Source organism: Lithobates pipiens, unplaced genomic scaffold, assembly GCF_037356315.1.
Source record: "Lithobates pipiens isolate NorthernLeopardFrog02 unplaced genomic scaffold, aLitPip1_a1.2 Scaffold_16, whole genome shotgun sequence".
NCBI lineage: Eukaryota > Metazoa > Chordata > Amphibia > Anura > Ranidae > Lithobates > Lithobates pipiens.
In genome coordinates this window covers 127,280,702-127,302,041 of record NW_027507748.1, presented here as the reverse complement: position 1 = coordinate 127,302,041, position 21,340 = coordinate 127,280,702, and the positions used below count along the sequence as shown (strand labels likewise).

Sequence of the window (21,340 nt, the reverse complement as noted above, 5' to 3'; positions counted from 1 at the left end):
AAATTTCTTCAAAATAAAATGAAAAAATGGATTATGCTCTGAACCAAAAGAAACTTTCCTACTTACACGTCTCTCATTCCAAATGATGACAAAATTGTCAAATATCACATACACCTATAAATGTCACAAACATCTATAAAAGTTGGAAGTTATTGCAATATATATATATATATACATACATATATATATATAGATATATATATATATCTATATATATATATATATATATACATACACTCTCCAGCCACTTTATTAAGTACATCTGTTCAATTGCTTGGTAACACAAAAATGCTAATCAGCCAATCAGCCAATCACATGGCAGCAACTCAATGCATTTAGGCATCTAGACATGGTGAAGACGAGTTGCTAAAGTTCAAACACAGGATCAGAAAGGGGAAGAAAGGGGATTTAAAAGACTTTGAACGGGGCATGGTTGTTGGTGCCAGATGGGCTGGTCTGAGTATTCCAAAAACTGCTGATCTACTGGGATTTTCACGGACAACTATCTCTAGGGTTCACAGAGAATGGTCCGAAAAAGAGAAAATATCCAGTGAGAATGGGTAGACTGGTTTGAGATGATATAAAAGCAATAGTAGCTCAAATAACCACTCGTTACAACCAAGGTATGCAGAATACCATCTCTGAACGCACAAAACATTGAACCTTGAACCAGATGGACTACAGCAGAAGACCACACCGGGTACCACTTCTGTCAGCTAAGAACAGGAAACTGGGGCAACAATTCACACAGGCTCACCAAAATCAGACAATAGAAGATTGGAAAAAAGTTGCCTGGTCTGATGAGTCTCAATTTCAGCTGAGACATTCAGATGGTAGGGTCAGAATTTGGCATTAACAACATGAAAGCATGGATCCATCCTGCCTTGTATAAACAGTTCAGGCTGGTGGTGGTGTAATGGGGTTGGGGATCATTTCTTGGCACACTTTGGTCCCCTTAGTACCAATTGAGCATTGTTTAAATGTCACGGCCTATCTGAGTATTGTTGCTGACCATGTCCATCCCTTTATGACTACAGTGTACCCATCTTCTGATGGCTACTTCCAGCAGGATAATGCACCATGTAACCAAGCTCAGATCATCTCAAACTGGTTTCTTAAAAATGACAATAAGTTCACTGTACTACAATGGCCTCCACAGTCACCAGATCTCAATCCACTACAGCACCTTTGGGATGTGGTGGAAAAAGAGATTCGCATCATGGATGTTCAGCTGACAAATATGCAGCAACAGCATGATGCTATCATGTCAATATGGATCAAATGGTTCTAACACCTTGTTGAATCTATGCCACAAAGAATTAAAGCGGTAGTAAAGCCTGCTTTGTTATTTTTACCTACAGGTAAGCCTATGATAAAGCTTACCTGCAGGTCAAATGAATATCTCCTAAATGTCCACCATTTAGGAGATATTCTACCTGCATGCAGCCAGTGACATCACTGGCGCATGCGCTCTGAAGGTCCAGCATACCTTACTGGAACTTCAGAGCTTCATGCCCAAACCGAGGACTTCTGCACAGGAGTGACGTCATCGCAGCTCCAGCCAATCACACAGCCAGAGCGCGCAAACCCCCCGAAGAAAGACCAGTGGAAGATGTCAGCCATCTCAGCAGTGACATTGCGCCTCGGGAGGGCTTAGTTCTAAAGTAAGTGTTGTTGTTTTTTTACCAGCCATGGTTTATAACCCCTTTAAGGCAGTTCTGAAGGCAAAAGGGGGTCCAACACACACACACATATACTGTATACATAAACACATAGGGACCAAGCTCAACTTTTACAATTGGAGGTTTGCACACACTTTCAATTGCTTATATATCTAGATCTTCCAGTCATTTTGTAATACTGTATTAACTAAAAGTAATCTCTGCTTATGGATTTTTTTTTACCATATGCTTAGTTTGAATTGCCCAGGTTCCAAAGAGGTTCATGTTAAAAAAATAAGTTGTCACACAAAAATTGCAGTTTCATCTCTCCAGAATGTATTGGAAATGTTTGAGTGGTTGCTACTGGCAAATAAATTTGAGTTTTTTTTTTTTTTTTTTTTTTAGAAATGAATAACACAAAAGTGCCCAAAGGGCATTTTCTCCCAGCTAAATGTCAGCTAGAATTTAGGTTCCATTTTCTGTCCATTGTTTGCATCTTTTATAATACCACCAGCACCACGTCTTCAGTACCCAACTATGGCAGTCATCCATCTTTACCTGAGCGATACCAGCTATCAACTTGAGTGTGGCAGTAATTTGGCTGCAGTCCACGTCATTCTCTGCTTTTTTATTCTGTAGACTCGAGAGATAGTTAAGAGCTTCTGTGCCACATGTCCGACAGCTCTCACTTAACTCTGAAATAAAAGAAAAAGTACAGATTAGAAGAGCAGTGATGTCAAATGCTAAAAAAAAATCCAAGTATATATTCATGTAAAAAAGCCTTAAATGTATTTATACATACTAGTAGTGATGGGCTCAGGCGTGTTTGGATCAAGCCCACCTGGAAGCCGGCACTGCACACCACTAATCATAGGCAGAGTGTGTATGTGCAGCTGCCGGTTGGGAAATGCCTCACTGCCTATGATTGGCGGTGAAAGGGCTCGGGCGTGTTCAGATTGGGCCCGCCGGGAAGCCATCACTGCACACTGCCAATTATAGGCAGTAAGGCATTTCCCGAGCGGCAGCTGCACATACAGTGGTGTGAAAAAGTGTTTGCCCCCTTCCTCATTTCCTGTTCCTTTGCATGTTTGTCACACTTAAGTGTTTCGGAACATCAAAACAATTTAAACAATAGTCAAGGACAACACAAGTAAACACAAAATGCAATTTGTAAATGAAGGTGTTTATTATTAAAGGTGAAAAAAAATCCAAACCATCATGGCCCTGTGTGAAAAAGTGATTGCCCCCCTTGTTAAAACATACTATAACTGTGGTTGTCCACACCTGAGTTCAATTTCTCTAGCCACACCCAGGCCTGATTATTGCCACACTTGTTCACAATCAAGGCATCACTTAAATAGGAGCTGCTTGACACAGTAAGGTCCACCAGAAGATCCTTAAAAGCTACACATCATGCCGAGACCCAAAGAAATTCAGGAACAATTGAGAAAGAAAGTAATTGAGATCTATCAGTCTGGAAAGGGTTATAAAGCCATTTCCAAAGCTTTGGGAATCCAGCGAACCACAGTGAGAGCCATTATCCACAAATGGCGAAGACATGGAACAGTGGTGAACCTTCCCAGGAGTGGCCGGCCGCCCAAAATTACCCCAAGAGCGCAGCGACGACTCATCCAAGAGGTCACAAAAGACCCCACAGCAACGTCCAAGGAACTGCAGGCCTCACTTGCCTCAGTTAAGGTCAGCGTTCATGCCTCCACCATCAGGAAAAGACTGGGCAAAAATGGCCTGCATGGCAGAGTTCTAAGGAGAAAACCACTGCTGAGCAAAAAGAACATCAAAGCTCGTCTCAATTTCTCCACAACACATCTTGATGATCCCCAAGACTTTTGGGACAACATTCTGTGGACCGATGAGACAAAAGTGGAACTCTTTGGAAGGTGTGTGTCCAAGTATATCTGGCGTAGAAGGAACACTGCATTTCATAAAAAGAACATTATACCAACAGTAAAATATGGTGGTGGTAGTGTGATGGTCTGGGGCTGTTTTGCTGCTTCAGGACCTGGAAGACTTGCCGTGATAAAAGGAACTATGAATTCTGCTGTCTACCAAGAGATCCTGAAGGAGAATGTCCGACCATCTGTTCGTGTACTCAAGCTGAAACGAACTTGGGTTCTGCAGCAGGACAATGATCCTAAACACACCAGCAAGTCCACCACCGAATGGCTGAAGAAAAACAAAATGAAGACTTTGGAGTGGCCTAGCCAAAGTCCTGACCTGAATCCTATTGAGATGTTGTGGTATGACCTTAAAAAGGCCGTTCATGCTCGAAAACCCTCTAATGTAACTGAATTAGGACAATTCTGCAAAGATGAGTGGGCCAAAATTCCTCCAGGACGCTGTAAAAGCCTCATTGCACGTTATCGCAAACGCTTGGTTGCAGTTGTTGCTGCTAAGGGTGGCCCAACCAGTTATTAGGTTTAGGGGGCAATCACTTTTTCACACAGGGCCATGATGGTTTGGATTTTTTTCACCTTTAATAATAAACACCTTCATTTACAAATTGCATTTTGTGTTTACTTGTGTTGTCCTTGACTATTGTTTAAATTGGTTTGATGTTCCGAAACACTTAAAGGGGAGGGCCACCCTGAAAAACAAAAAAATGTTAAAAATTACAAAAAATCTAAAAAAAAAAAATGAAAAAAAATTTTTTTTTTTACTTACCAGAAATGCCTGTTGCTAGGCACTTTCTCCTAATCTTCCTCTTCCTCCTCCGCGGAGATCTTCTGTCTTCGTCGCGGCGTCTTCTGGGTAATGAGTCGCGCTGTGTTCTGGGAACTGTGTGTTCCAGAACACAGCGCGTCCCATTCAGAAAGCGCTGCGGGACTCGCGCATGCGCAGTAGCTGCGGGACTCGCGCATGCGCAGTAGGAAACGGGCAGTGAAGCCATAAGGCTCCGCTGCCTGTTTCCCTTACAAGGGATGGCGGCGCCGGGACCCGAGAGCCGAGGGACGGGTCGGCCTCGGGCGGCTGACATCGCGGGCGCCCTGGACAGGTGAGTGTGTTTATTAAGTCAGCAGCTGCAGTGTTTGCAGCTGCTGACTTTTTTTTTTTTTTTTTTATAACCGGCCCTCCGCTTTAAGTGTGACAAACATGCAAAGGAACAGGAAATGAGGAAGGGGGCAAACACTTTTTCACACCACTGTACACACTCTGCCTATGATTGGTGGTTTGCAGTGATGGCTTCCCCGCGCTCTCGATCTGGACATCCCACCACATACTAGTTAGCATTTCTACCTAAATATATCCTGACATCAGAATTATGTAATCCCTGTAGAGCAGCACTGAATCTGAGAGAATGTAGCACAAAACTTTTGGCTGTAATGCTTTGCATGGTGATGGCAGACTAAAACTGAAGGAATAAAAGTGCACAGATGACTATATTAACCTTCTGCTGTCCATTCAAAGGCTCAAGAGGAAGAGATGACTAAGGAAACTCCACCGGCCATTTTCATTAATTAAGTAACCCATAAAATAGAAACATGCCATTTCTATGGTTTTTGGTGCAGTCGGCTATTAAAATGCACATGTGTGCTATAAGGAATTACATTAATATAGGATATATCATTAAAATATATCCTGAAATTATTATTTTCTCCTGGAGTTCTGTTTTAAGGTGCCTCATCATTTGCACTTACTGCACTTGGCTAAGGTTTGATCCCTAGGACAAGCTTCTAATTTTATTGCATCTAAACATTTATTATGCTCTTGTCTATCATCTCACGCTAGCAAAAACACGGGCTGGTGAATTATTTAAGTTAGTATGGGAATAAAGCCTGGCACACCCTACAAGTTTTTTTCCCGTTCAACCCAATCAGAGCCACTGTACTAATGATCCGATGTTAGTACAGTGATCTCTCCGCTGAGCTGTTGTGTTCTAACCAGCCATTGACTGAGAGCGCTGATCTGGAGCTGGTCGGCTGCTGGCCGGCTTCTGTCGGGCCGACTTCCATACACACAGTCTGAATGTCGGCTGGTTTTTAATTGAACCAGCCAATGTCACCCGGCATTCAGACTGTGTGTACAGGGCTTAAAAAAAGCCTCAGATAGTCATGAAAAATTCTGAAATTCAGGCTAAACAAGTATTGCCTAAATACAAGAGGTTTTATTATTTAAAGTGATGCTAAAGGTTAATTTTTTATTTGTTTAAAATAACAAACATATCATACGTACCTCCATTGTGCAGCTCGTTTTGCATAGAGTGGCCCCAACCCTCCTCTTTTAGGGTCCCCCGGTGGCTCTCACGGCTCCTACCCGTATTAGATAACGTCCTAGGAGAAGTGCTCCCCTGAGGGGGTTGCCTTGTGGGCACGCTCCCAAGTCCATTATTTGCGTCCATAGACACGAATGCCAGAATCGGCCCCGCCCCTCGGTGCCCGCGTCATTGGATTTGATTGACAGCAGCGGGAGCCAATGGCTGCGCTGCTATCAATCCATCCACTCAGGAGCCGAGACACCGGCTTTTGCTGGTGTGCTTGTCCCCGGGACAAGATAGAGGGGGTACAAGTAAGTAAAACGGGGGCTCTTGGGGGCTGCAGCATTACAGGAGGTTTTTCACCATAGAATGCATTGAGGTGAAAACCTCGAAGGATTACAACCCCTTTAAATATTGGTGTCCTTTGTGTATTTCTTCCAGGTATGTGCGTTAATCTAGTTGGAAACAATGCCTGAACTTTGCCTCACTGCAGGAGTTTCCTGTAATAAATATTGACCACTGCTGCCCTCTTTTCTTGTGCAGGGTAAATATTGCTGACCTCTACTTCTAACTATTTTAGTGGCCTGGCTGCCATGCTGGTCCAATGACTAAAATACATTCTGAACATCTAAACCAGAACATGCATTTAACAAGTGTAACCAGAACTTATGATAAAAACCCCTTTTCAGTGAGCTATGCATTCAGCGTGACAGGCAGGCAACTTGTATTTTTAGAAACAAAGGTCAATAATGGAAATCTACAAATTTCCCCAGTAGAGGTTTCCTTGAAGTGACAGATTTTACAATAAAGTAACCAGATGGAATGCGAAACTGAGATCCAATAGAATGTGAAAAATTCAAAGCAGAGCTGTTACATGCAGAGCCTCTTTTCTACCACAAGATGTCCTAAATCTCCTGGGTTAAATTAGTGTCACCCAGTGGCAGCTGGTGCTTCATCAGTCGGGGGGCGGCAAGCAGACCAGACCACATACCCCCCAATCACTGCAGCCCACCACCACGCCAGCACCGTGTGCTGTCCAGGGATGCCAGCTTAATGTGGTCGACGGCAGAGGGGGATCAATGTTGGAGAGGTGTGCGCTGACACAGGGGCAATCCATGGAGGAGCTGACAGCAATTAGCATGGAGGGGCCTGGAGGATCAGACTTTTCGGCTGGTGGGTCAGTCGGTCCTTGGCATCATGGCGGCCTGCGTCTCCTCTTTTCTCCTCCTAGGCCAATTGGATCGCTTCTCCTTTCGCTAATCGGGAAACGGGTCTCGTGACCCACTTAATGATTGGCCGGGAGGAGAATCAGTGTGACAATAGTGAATATTCATTTGCTATTGTCACACAACTGGGTGGGCTCAGGACACAGTGCTCTTTTTTAAGCTTATTAGAGCCTCTGGCTCTAATCATGTGCTTAAAAAAAATTGGAATCTATGTGTCCGGCGCCCTGCATGTAGATTAGAGGGCTGGACGCATGGATGAGGGGGCGGCCCTGCGCCCTTACTGGATGGGCCGCCACGGGTGTCACACCCCCAGGAAGACTGAGGACCTATTGTGAGTGCAGGACATCATGGGTTTGCCCCATAGTGCCCAGCATTCAGGAATAAAAATGTAATTGCTTAAAAAATGCAGAATTTCACTGGGCACTAGTATAAGCATGAAATACTCACTGTCAGAGGTTCTGGTCTGAGCTCCTTGTAGGATCACATCACCGATTCTATGTGCAAACTGAACCAGACTCGGCAACAAACAGTTCACATCTAGGAATAGAGACACATAAGCAGATAAATCTGTGATTTTCAAATACAAACTGCATGTGATACAATTTATATCTGTATAAAATGTCTTTATTTTCAATAATCCAGGGTTAAAAAATAAATAAATATGGCTAAATATATGACAGCATCCCAAACTATAGTGTAACAGCTACTAGTGTTAGAATGTTTGAGGGCATTCGGAAACATTATGGTCATATTCTTAAAGAAGAAATCAAGGCCGGTAAAAAAATGAACTCTATAAAACATTAGGTAACACAAAGTTTTGTGTGATATGTAGGATGGAAAGTCACCTCCATGGCCTGTATGAATCTCTTATAACATGATTACATAGACATGTAGTGCATTTATTTAACAACAAAATAGGAAATGATATCTATACTGTATGGCAGCCAGATCAATACTTTATTTCCATTGGCAACCTAGAAACGTGAAAGGCTGCAAAGCCTTATCATATAAAACCTTCTGCACTGCACTACATTTTGCCTGCCCTCTGGTTTGATCAGGCCCCTCTAACTATAGCGCATTTCCTCCACTTGCCTGCTATACTCTTTACATCTTTTGGTCCTTTCCCATCCTTTCTTCTCACCTGAAGTTTCCGACACATGTTTTTTCCACGCCTCCTCTAGTTTCTCTGTGCTCTCTACAGCTGCTACTGTTCTGGAGATTAGAAAGTCTGGAAGGGAAAAGATGGTGTTTGGCTTTAGAAAGGTAATGCCTATACTGCAGATGTATGTGCTTTTCATTGTGTACTTACCTGTAGATAAACTCCCGCTGGTATAGAGTGGCTCATCCAGTTGTTGGAGAGATTCCTGTATGATGGACTCTGCTTCCTGTAGGATGCGCTGTACAACACTATCTTCAATTTCCTTTATTTGTGCTTGGCTTTCCTATGTAGATAGAAAATATTATTTCATATTAGTAATTTAACCATTTCCGTATCACTATGTTGTAAAACAAAAACATGGGGGGGGGGGGGGGGTTATGTGTAATTCTGGAGTGCAATTTATAAAGGCACTTCAGAAAACACACTTGGGTGGGCAGTTGCACCATGAATGGCCATGACCTGAGCTGTGACTGGGCAGCTCAGATCACAGTGATGGCGTACCTTCTCGAGCTCCATGAAAGATTTTGCCTCATGGGGTAAGGATGATCATGAGAAAAGTGAGGGATCAACCCAGAACTACACGGGAGGGGCTTGTGAATGATCTCATGGCAGTTGGAACCACAGTCACAAAATAAACCATTGGTAACAAAATATGCCACCGGCAATCCTGCAGTGCCCGCAAGGTCCCCCTCCTCAAGGAGAAGGCACATGTACAGGCCCATCTGAAGTTTGCCAATGAACATTTAAATGATTAAGAGAAGGACTGGGAGAAAGTGCTGTGGTCAGATGAGACCAAAATTTTGCTTTTTGCCCTTTTTTTAGACCCCGTGTATGAAGGAAGAAAAATGCTGACTATGACCCTTAGAACACCATCCCTACAGTCAAGCACAGAGGTGGAAACATTTTGCTTTGGGGCTTTCTCTGCTAAAGGTATAGCCCTACTTTGCCGCTTTGAGGGGCCAATGGATGGGATCATGTATTGTAAAATCTTGGATGAGAACCTTTTTCCCCCAGCATGACAATGACAAAAAAAACTAGAAGTGACTCTCCCCCCTCCCCCCATCGGCTGAAGGAGACACCGATACAGACTTTGAATGAGTGAGGGGAAAGGGGGAGGAGGGAATTTGGAGGACCCAGGAAGATACATCATAGCCCAGGGGAGAGGCGTTACAGTCTCCCAGAGGAGAGCTGGCAGATAACTGCCAGAGATAGATGAGGAGACTTCACTGTCTGAATCACACTGTCTCTGCTTCCGGGTTTTAGCTGGGGACACGCTGACATAGAAACAGAGTGTGAGAGAAACATGTGAAGAATGTGCTTGTTCTAGATAGCAGTCTGGGTGTGCACCTCTTCACCAAACACACCCACACATGTCCTCCAGAGGGAGGGAGTGAAGGAGGGGCTGGATTGTGGAGATGTTTCCACCCCCTGGAAACATTTGAACTAAGAAAGAACCATTAGAGGCTGATTCTGGGATCTTTAAAAGACTATTCTACAAAAACTAAAGGACTGGGGAAAGAAAGAAATGCAATGCAGGTATGAGGGTAGCATGTACTACATATGTTTGCATTCCCATATTTCTCATTTAAGAATTTAAAGAAGATCTGTAAAGAAGAGTGGATCAAAATCCCTCTTGAGATTTGTCCAAACCTGGTAACCAACTACAAGAAACATCTTGCCTCTGTGTTTGCCAACAAGGGTTTCTCTACTAAGTCATATTTTGCTTGGGAATCAAATACTTATTTTACATGTGTCTTTTTCTGGATTTTTGGTTGATATCTATCATTTAAAATACACCTATGAAAAAAAATTAGAGACCCTTCATTTCTTTGTAAGTGGGAAAACGTACAAAATCTGCAGGGGATCAAATAATTATTTACCCCACTGTACAAATGAGGCAGGTATCATCATTGAGGTTGTTACAGAAGCCGTATTTGTGTTTGTACTTTCTTCTCAAATTACATTTTATTAAAGGAATGAAGGCATTAAAGGAATATATGTTAAAACTGAACTCCAGGGAAATAAAAATGCAATGCTCCTTGCACTGCCCCCACCACTTAAATTAATTAATTAAATGCTCATTTAGGTCTAGGGGTCGCTTTCTCAGGCTCCTTCTGTGCTGTATGTCCAATCCCTGCAGACGTCGCTTCCCGGGAGTTACAGGTGTTCTGATGGGATCAAGACCAACATAGGGCCCACAGCCATGCAATAAATGTGAGGATGCCAAGGGACAGTCCAGGGGGGGGGGGGGGGCAGTCCCACGAACAGGGGAGATTTTTCTTTCCCCAGATATAGGCATTAATTATATTATATTTCAACCTGCTGAATATTACCAGAGTTTTTTTTTTATTGTGCTTACAAGCAGTAATATGTTGAGGTATTGAAAGAGGTTTCTCTAAAAAATAATTTAAAAGCTCAATTAGAGGAGATCATCTTCTAGACCTGGTACTGAGAAATGGGGATTGATGGTCAGATGTTGAAGTGGGAGAAAATTTGGGCTGTATTTTGAAAAAATAAATTAGAAGGTTGGCATAAAAATGTCAGGGGTCAGTAATGGGTAGGCACAAATACCTTGAAGGCAATTAGACATGTTATATGTTAGACAAGTTACTAAGAGTAACGATAGAGAAAACCATGGTATGGTTCACTACAGAGGTAAGTAGGATAAGGGAGAAAAAAAAATCAGCATGTAGGAGATACAATAAAAAGAGAAAGAGTAGGAAATTGCTAAATCCATTATGAAAGGAGATAAAACCTTTTTAGGTAAATCAATGGCAAGAAGGAAAAATAATATTAGATCAAAAAAAAATTAAAACTGGCTACAATAAGTAAGGTGAGAGAGACCAGAATGTAGCAAAACAAATTGAGGATTATATTGGTTCAAGCAGTGAAGGTTTATTTTCAAAGACAGAGGCAGCAGATGAACTGACTTGCTTAAAGAAGTATTAAACCCAAAACCAAAATGGATTATATTACAGATTACCAATCATTAGATGTGGTGACTGCATCAGTTTTCTTTAATTTGGCTTTTTCCCCTCTTTTTTCACCTGGTGACCTGGCCAGTTACAAACCTCCTGTATTAGTAATACACAACTCTGGAAGAATCAGAACAGGAGGCACAGCAGACAGCAGCATTGTCAGTCTGGGGGAGGGTAGTGTTAAATGTGTTAGCAGATTTAAATAATATAAGCTGAACTCCAGCACACGCTTTATAATCAGTTACAGCAAACAGTTTGTTTTCTTTTGCGAAAAAAGGTTTTGCATAATTAAACAAAAGCTGATAATTTTAGTTTAATGGTTTGTCTCATCCATGTAAACTGATACATTCTGCTGGAGAGCTTGTGCTTTTGAAAAAAAAACAACAGACTTACTTGGATGGAACACCAGATGAATACAGATGAAAAAAGCCTGAAAAGGAAAATTAATGCAGCCATCACATCTAAGAATTGGTAAGCTGCAATATAATAAATGTTTGCTTCTGAGTTTAATACTGTATTATAGCTTAATAAAGCAATGGGTCCTAATTGTAGTTACCCCAAAGTTCTAAGAGAACTTTGAGGTATAGTTGTTGGACCATTAAATTATCTTTTTAACCACTTGACGTCCACGCTATAGCCGAATGAGGGCTACAGCGCGGACCTGAATTTCCGGGAGGTCGCATATGACGTCCTCCCCTTTGCTCGCTCCCCGCAGGGCAGCGTGGGCACGCGCGGCTCACGGTGTGATCACTGAGTCACCGGGACTCAGATGATCACAGATACGAATAACAGGCCGATCCCGCCCCTTACCACATGATCAGCTGTCAGCCAATGACAGCTGATCCTGTGTGTAAACAAAAGCTTGGTAATAATTTTTTTTTCTCCTCACAAAAAAAAGCCAATCACTGGCTTATGCGCAAGGGACATTGGTCACGAAGGTGAAGGAGGCACATCTGCCTCATATGTGCACACCAGTACCCGATGCCATACCACCTGCCATTGCCACCTTCCAGTGCCCACAGTGCCGACCAGTGCCACCTATCAATGTGTACCAGTGGTGCCAATCAGTGCCACCTAGCAATGCTAACTATCAGTGTATCCTACCAGTGCCGATCAGTGCCCATTATTGCCACCCATCAGTGCCCATCACTGCCACCCATCAGTGCCCATCACTGCCAGCTATCAGTGCTACCTATCAGTGCCACCTATTAGTGCCACTTCTAAGTGCCCACCAGTGCCACTTATCAATGCCCTTCAGTGCCACCCATCAGTGCCAACTCTCAGTGTCACCTCTCAGTGCACACTAGTTTCGCCTATAAGCACCCACCAGTGCCATCTTATCAGTGCCCATCAGTGCAGCCCATCGGTGCCCATCAGTGCAGCCCACCGGTGCCCATCAGCACAGCCTCATCAGCGTACATCAATGAAGGAGAAAAATTACATGTTTGTAAAATTTTATAACAAAATATAAAAATATATCATTTTTTTTATATAACAAAAAATAAAAACCCAGAGATGATCAAACACCACCAAAAGAAAGCTCTATTTGTGGGGAAAAAATTATAAAAATGTCATTTGGGTACAGTGTTGTATGACTGCGCAATTGTCATTCAAAGTGCATGAGCAATGAAAGCTGAAAATTGGCCTGGACAGGAGGGGGGTTTAAGTGCCCAGTAAGCAAGTGGTTAATCAGTCATTCCCATGACTGGCAGACAGCTGATCCATAAGAAGGGTAGCGAGGAAGAAGCTAGCAAGTACAAGTCAGCAAGTTTAACATCTGTAGTAGAACAACTAAAAGGATAAATCAATGATCATTTCAAAAATACACCTTTTTGGTTTTACTGAGGGCAGATCATGTTAGGCTACTCTGACTGGAATTTTGACTATATTACAAATATTTTGGACCAAGCATTTGATAAGATCCACAAAACGATCTCATAATAAAGCTGTATAAGCCAGGACTTAAACCTTGGGTGCTTCAGTGGATACACAGTTGGATGAAGAAGTGTAGTTGTTAATGGGGTTCATTCAAGACAGAAACCAGTGGCTAGTGATGTACCACAAGGCTCTGTACAAAGCCCTGTTCTATTTAATTTTTTTGTAAGTGAAACACTTGAAGGTTTGGTGGGCCAGGTAAGTCTTTTTGCTGATAACACACAGGTGTGCAATAGGGTTGGTATGCCTGTAACATGGTATTTGGTTTGGTATTTCTGGAAGATTGGTCAAATGAGTTCAATATTTCCAAATGCAGTATAATGAATCATCTGAAACAGTAAAATATTGGGGTTACAGTGTTGGTTGGAATTACAAAAGCAAAAAATTTGGGGGTGCTTATTGACTGAAAATGGGCAAACAGTGTGGAAGGGAGTGGGTAAAGCAAAGAGAATTCTGGCGACAATCACTAGAGGAATCATTAGCAGGGGAAAGAAGGTCCTGATTCATCTACATAGATCTTTAGATAAACTGAATTTAGCAAACTGTTTACAGTTCTGGAGACCTCACTTCAAAAAGATATTGATAAGATAGAACAAGTTCAGAGACAAAAATGGTATAACGTCTGGGAGATTAAACATATCAGTAGTAGTAGTAATGTGTACAGAGGGTAAAGCCCCATACACACGGGCCGAATGTCGGGAAACAACGGCCGGTTCCAAAAAAAAACAATGATGTTGATATGTCTGACAGAAGCTGACCATGCATGCTGCTGACCCCCTGATCAGTGCTCTCAGCCAATGGCCATCCCGTTGTCAGAACGCTCAGCTCAGCGGGGAAGATTGCTGTACTAACCTTGCATGGTTAGTACAGCGGCACTGACTAGAGCTGTCAGTTTTTTTGTGCAAACCAAAAAAACTGTTATGCCGCGTACGCACAATCTGACTTTCCGGCAGACTAGGTCTGGAGGACCGGAATCCGTCGGACAATTCGATTGTGTGTGGGCTCCAGTAGACTTTTTTTCCCCAAAAGTCAGACGGACCTAGAAATAAAACATGTTTCAAATCTGTCCACCGGACTTGGCTTTTTAGTGTGCAAACCGTTCGTCTGTGTGCTAGACCGACGGACCAAATACGACGCAAGGGCAGCTATTGGCTATCGGCTATTGAACTTCCTTGTTTAGTCCCGTTTACGTCATCACGTTCAAAACTAACAGACTTTCGAATAGACTAAGTCCGGTCGTGTGTGGCTAAGTCTGTTCACTCAGAAAGTCCATCGGATCTCCGCTGAAAATCCGTCAGGAAGACCGTCGGACCTAGTCCGTTGAAAATTCCGGTCGTGTGTTTACGCGGCATTAGTGTGTACCTGGCTTAAGGGGAATGTGACTGAAATCTTTAAATACATTAAGGGCGTGAATAAGGTTCGGGAAGCAATATTTTAGTTTGAAGCTAAGACCAAGAAAATGAAGACATGACTTCAGACTAGCAACAGGATAGTTGAAAGTTAATCTTAGAAATGATTAGTATCATTTCATCAAAAGAGTAGTTGATGCTTGGAAATATTTATTGCAGAGGTAGTCACTGAATTTAAATATGCTTGGGATATATTAAGACAAAAAAAATGAAAAGCAAATAAAAAAAAACATAAAAAGGGGGCAGACTCAGCTTGGTCTTTTTGTGCCGTCACTCTTCTATGTTCTATACCTTCCCACCTTTCACCACCTTTTTACATTCTCTATACAATTAAACAAACATGCATTGCAACAGAGGACTACAATTCCACACAGTGACCCATAGCAGGTGGGCAGAACTCAAGCAGAGAACGCTCATCAGTGAGGGTCACAAGAAGATATAAGAACTGTTGGGTGGTTAACCTTACAGCATCTACTAAAAATGGATATGTATATGGAGGTTTCTTCTTTGCCTCTTGTGGCCCCACAATCAAATTAGAGGATCTCAGTGGCCAGCAAGAAACCCCCTATATGAATCCCTTTCTCAAATAAATAGGTCATGTGTAATCAATTCATTACAATGATTAGAACCAGTTACAAAAAGTAAGCCAAGCCATGCTCATGTGACGGACTGGGGTTTATATGGTCACAAAACAGACACCCCAAAGCAAAGTAAATATTCATTTTTTTTTTATATTTCTAAACATGTCCCTTCTATTCTATTAATAACCAGTAGATGGCAGAGAAGGTACACAAACAGAGTCTATATAAGGCCACACACCATGTGACTGGAAATTAAACTACTTCCAGCCATAAAGTCAGTGGTCATATCTCATGCTGTTTGTGTGATTCTTTGCAGGTATGTACTCTAAATTGTTCCTAATCTGTATTAACCTGTGATAGAAAGATTCCTAAACATCTTGAGCAGATGCAGAAAAAGTCTCAGCAGATTTTATGCTATAGTTTTTCTGTAATTAGAAGTTTAGAACAGCATGTGTCAGAAACAAGTGAAAAGTGCATAAGAACATGAAAATACTGCATTAGTCAGAACAAATGTCTATGATAAACACTAAACCTTTCTAAATAGGTATATTTAAACCTGATTTATTGAAAATTGCATAGATTTATAGAAGCACATGTTTTCTGTTATTTAATATAGAAAAAAACCTATTGTATGTAAAGCTTATGTATTGCATCATACAGACATGCAATGTGCACCATCTAGTGGTTAAAAAAGAGTACTACCATGAAAATATTTGTATTAAAGCAATGCATTGCTAGTATGATTATTGCACACTTAAAGTGTACCAGAGAGATAAAGATAATTATCTATAACACTGAATAACAGGGATATATATGTTATTAAATTTAGTAATGTTCATTGTTGTAACTATGTTTTAAAATACTTTAGTTAAAATCGGTATTATATATATTGTTAATGGTTATAAACATGTGACTATAAAAATGTAAAAGATGTATTGTTATGTAAAATTAAACTACTTCCAGCCATAAAGTCAGTGGTCATATCTCATGCTGTTTGTGTGATTCTTTGCAGTCCACGCCAAGCTGATCACCTTGTCTCATCGCGTCTACAATCATCGGCTCTCTTAATTCACATTTTGAGGCCGGTAACACTCAGAAGTCATTCTGTAAAAAGTGATGATAATTAAACCAGTATACCTGCTTGGAAGCTTGCATGCTGCTCTTCAGAAGCTGAATCTCCTGTTTACTGCTCTCTAGTGCCCCCTGTAATCCATCCATTTGTTGTATTTGCTCCTGTGCCTACATATAAAAAAATACCCTGATTTATTCACAAGACCTTTTCCAGATCATTCTTTAAACTGTAATCACATTGTTAAATGAAATAACCTTTACGTCTTTAACAAGGAAATTCCCTGCTTGACACTTTTGCTTAATGAAGGTAAAAAAAAAAAACTATTTCATGTACAGGTCTCTGGAATATTATTCATGTTTTACAAATGAATTGAAGTCTCCTTTATTCCCCTCTGGAGACATTTAATCTGGAAATGTAACATCCTGTGTTGCACTTCATTAGGTTTCATTAAGACTAATCTTCTAGTCTGCTTACTTCACTTGCTCTTATTCTGAACTGTTTGCAAACTACAGTGCTGTAAGTCAAGATCAATCAAAAAGGGTAAGGAAATAAAAAAAACAACCTAAAACTTAAAGGGGTTGTAAACCCTTGTGTTTATTCACCTGAATGCATCCTATGATGGAAATTTCATCTGGCGGGGACACGCTCTTCCTCTGCCCGAGGTTCTTGGCTCTTCTCTGGATAGATTGATAGCAGTGCCGCCATTGTCTCCCGCTGCTGTCAATCAAATCCAATGACGCGTGTGCCGGGGGCGGGGCTGAGTCACACATTCGATGGCTATGGAGGGCGAATTATGGACTCGGGAGCACGCCCGCAAGGTAAACCCCCCAGGACAGAGCTTCTCCTTGGGGGTTATCTGATGTGGGGATGAGCCGCAAGAGCCACCGGGGGAGCCCAGAAGACAGTGTTCAGGGCCACTCTGTGCAAAACGAACTGCACAGTGGAGGTAAGTATGACATGTTTGTCATTTTCGGTCTCCCTGCATATCAGGGAGGCTAGCAGGTAAATTTAGGTGTTCTCTGCCTGCCAGGGAGCAGTGATCTATTGATAGGGTCTGCTCATTGTGCTCAGGTGCTGCTCATGTTGTCTACCTGTTTCGTGCTGGTACAATAGGACGAGGCATACTGGACAATGGGAGGAAAGATGACAAATGGGAGCATAGGTATAGTTACAGCCCTTTCTATTGGCAGAATCAGGGCCACAGGGCATGCTGGCTGACTGCATATATGCCTGGTGCACATGTGTTCGGGATCTTTGGCTGGAGAGTGGGGACCCTGAGAGAGGGGGCTGCTGCCCCTCCTCTGTACAGGCTGCCATGCGACCTCAAGTGGTCAACTTGAGGGCCAGAATTGAGGAAGCTGCATCCAAGATGTCCTGCAGAGCTGACTAGGTGGGAGACGCATCTAGAAGGATCTGTTTCTGGCTACAGTGAGTACAGACCTATGTCTAAGGGCCTGTTGTGTGAGAGCATCCCTTCAGGCTAGAGAAGTCAGTGGACGAGTGTCAGATAAAGGGGGTACTAGTAGGTGTCCTGAAGAAAGGTGGTACATTGAGTCTGCTGCTGAAATAAGCAACAGACTTTTCTTCCCACGTGGCCATAGTGTGGTCTAGCAGTGAATCTGCTATCCAGGTCAATTTATTGGGGTCAAGTGAGAGTTGTCCTCATCTGTGCATAATTGGAGTATCCCACTAATCCCTTCTCCTATCCAAGTTCTACCAATAAATACAAACAAAACCAACTGGGTGTAGTGTGGAAATCCCCAAATGTCTGGCTGCAGGAAAATCCGAGGGAGACCCAGGGACAACTATACTCAGAAACCCCTACAAGGGCAGTGCTACAATAGGATGAAAAACAGAATATAATAGGGAGCTAATTTATCAAAAAAACTGCTAAATACACCTCTAACGCACAGGTCCTGTACTTTTTATATAAAACATTTTCATTCCAGATTTTTTTTCAACTGGAAATCACCCTGCATTTTTTTGTGTCTTTGAATTACCGGTATCTGATATGAATGCCAGTGTGGGAATTACAAAAACGGTAGGCTGAAAACACTGTTGTCAGTAAAACCCCTGTGGAAATATGGAGCCTGTCACTGTCCTATTTTTTTAACTTAGCAATTTCAGAGTCACTGATCCGCAATAAGTATCCAGTTGAGCAGCCCTAACTTTCCTGATAAGTATGTTTATTTACTGGTCTGTGGCTAAAAGTATTGGAACTACTTGGTTAGAATAACAGCCAAGAAACTAGCCAGGAGTACTTCACTACTGAGTATAGCTTAATGAGACGTATAAAACATCAATTTAACCAACCATAATAGAATGGATAGCTATAAATAATACTGCCTTACCATAAACAGGAAAATTTCCAATACAAATCAGAGGCTCGTGGCGTTGCTCGCATTAGGCACCTGTCGAGAACCTGTCTTACCTCTCCAGTCATTTCTCAGTAAACTCACTTCCCTCTTCTGCAATATGCCATAGAATAGACTCCAAATATATCTATTCTAGTTATTACCTTTTTATGCATTGTTTTATGTAAAATATGCTAGGTAATCAGCAGCTACATGTAAATGTTGAGCTATTACATACCAGAAGTTTATTATATTAATATATTGCACACCGCTGTGTAACAGTCTATTGTTACAACACTGTGTACTGTACAGCTTTTATATGCCTTGTTACTACATGTTTTATAAATAAAGGTCAGATAGGGAACTTACAAAAATGGCAACATACCGTATATACTCGAGTATAGGCCGACCCGAGTATAAGCCGAGGCCCCCAATTTACCCCCAAAAAACTGGGAAACCTATTGACTCGTGTATAAGCCGAGGGTGAGATATGCCTGTCCATCCCTGTGTGTGTGTCCATCCATCCATCCATCCCTGTGTGTGTGTCCATCCATCCATCCATCCCTGTGTGTGTGTGTGTGTCCATCCATCCATCCATCCCTGTGTGTGTGTCCGTCCATCCATCCATCCATCCATCCCTGTGTGTGTGTCCATCCATGTGTGTGTGTGTGTGTGTGTGTGTGTGTGTGTGTGTGTGTGTGTGTGTGTGTGTGAGGCCTTGTGTGTCCAGCCTACCTGTGTCCCCAGCCTCCGTCCGGTCCCGAGCCTCCGTCCGGTCCCGTCCCGTCCCGAGCCGAGCCTCCGTCCGGTCCGGTCCCGTCCCGTCCCGAGACTCCGTCTGGTCCCGTCCCGTCCCGAGCCGAGCCGAGCCGAGCCTCCGTCCGGTCCCGTCCCAGGATCACCGCTCTTCGTCGGCGCCCATTTTCCTGTTCAAATGCCGCGCCTCCCTGTCTGTGATAGGCGGAACACAATTTCCCAGCAGTCTGTGTTCCGCCTATCACGGCCATCCTTTCATCCTCGTCCGTAGTACGAGGATGAGCGGATGTCCGTGATAGGCGGAACACAGGCTGCTGGGAAATTCAGTGTTCCGCCTATCACAGGCGAAGGCGGAGCCGGAGGCGCGGCTTTTGAATTAGAATAGAATGGCCGCTGTCTGTCTGCTCGACACGCTGATCGAGCAGGCAGACAGCGATGACTCGAGTATAAGCCGAGGGGGGCACTTTCAGCCTCAAAAAAGAGGCTGAAAATCTCGGCTTATACTCGAGTATATACGGTAGTTTAAAACCTATTATAAAAATGTGGAACTCATAAGACCACTAGAGTCTAAAAATAAGAATACAGCTTTAGTGTGTTCACATTTTCGCATTGACAAGGATTTACAGTACATCCGGAAATTATTCACAGCGCTTCACTTTTTCCACATTTTGTTATGTTACAGCCATATTCCAAAATGGATTAAATTTATTATTTTCCTCAAAATTCTACAAACAATACCCATAATGACCACGTGAAACAAGTTTGTTTGAAATCTTTGCAAATTTATTAAGAATAAATAACGAAAAATATCACATGTACATAAATTCTCACAGCCTTTGCCATTACACTCAAAATTGAGGTCCAAGGAATTGTCTGCAGACCTCCAAAGACAGTATTGTATCGAGGCAAAGGTCTGGTGTAGGGTACAAAAAAATTCTGCAGCATTGAAGGTCCCAATGAGAACAGTGGCCTCCATCATCCATAAATGGAAGAAGTTTGGAACCACTAGGACTCTTCCTAGAACGGGTCACCTGGCCAAACTAAGTGATCAGGGGAGAAAGACCTTAGTCAGGGAAGCGACCAAGAACCCAATGGTTACTCTGAGCTCTAGGGTTTCTCTGTGGACAGAGGAGAAACTTCCAGAAGAACAACCATCTCTGCGGCACTCCACCAATCAGGCCTGTATGGTACAGTGGCCAGAGGGAAGCCACTCCCCAGTAAAAGGCACATAACATCCCACCTGGAGTTTGCTAAAAAGGTACCTGAAGGACTCTCAGACCATGAGAAACAAAATTCTCTGGTCTGATGAAACAAAGATTGAACTCTTTGGCCTGATTGGCAAACGGCACATCTAGAGGAAAGCAGGCACCACTCATCACCTGGCCAATACCATCCCTACAGGGAAGCATGGAGGTAGCAGCGTTATGCTGTGGGAATGTTTTTCAGTGGTAGAAACTGTGAGACTAGTCAGGATCAAAAGAAAGATGAATGCAGCAATGTACAGAGACATCCTTGATATAAACCTGTTCCAGAGCGCTCTGGATCTCAGACGTGGGGTAAAGGTTTCTCTTCCAACAGAACAGCCACCCTAGGCACATAGCCAAGATAACAAAGGAGTGGCTATGAGACAACGCTGTAAATATCCCTCAGTGGCCCAGCAAAATCCCAGACTTGAACCTGATTGAACATCTCTGGAGAGATCTGAAAATGGCTGTGCACCAACGCTCCCCAACCTGATGGAACTTGAGAGGCCCTGCAAATAAGAATGAGAGAAACTGCCCAAAAATAGGTGTGTCAAGCTTGTAGCATCATATTCAAAAAATACTTGAGGCTGTAATTGGTGCCAAAGCTGCTTTAACATGTAGTGAGCAAAGGCTGTGAATACTTACCGTATGTACATTTTCATTTTTTTAATACATTTGCAAAGATTTCAAACAATCTTCTTTGACATTGTCATTATGGGGTATTGTTTGTAGAATTTTGAGGAAAGTAATTA

At 42.6% G+C, this 21,340-nt stretch overlaps 1 protein-coding gene across 1 annotated transcript in view; it reads right to left on the bottom strand.

The window, feature by feature from the left end:
- The window catches only part of HIP1 (huntingtin interacting protein 1), a 174,165-nt gene that overhangs the window by 29,764 nt on the left and 123,061 nt on the right, over window positions 1-21,340 (bottom strand). Inside the window, exons 17-21 of the mRNA XM_077480445.1 lie at window positions 16,300-16,401; window positions 8,410-8,542; window positions 8,242-8,328; window positions 7,548-7,637; window positions 2,220-2,356 (exon numbers count right to left, since the gene is read on the bottom strand). Of these exons, the coding sequence (XP_077336571.1) occupies window positions 2,220-2,356; window positions 7,548-7,637; window positions 8,242-8,328; window positions 8,410-8,542; window positions 16,300-16,401 (549 nt within the window). The remainder of the gene's footprint in view (window positions 1-2,219; window positions 2,357-7,547; window positions 7,638-8,241; window positions 8,329-8,409; window positions 8,543-16,299; window positions 16,402-21,340) is intronic.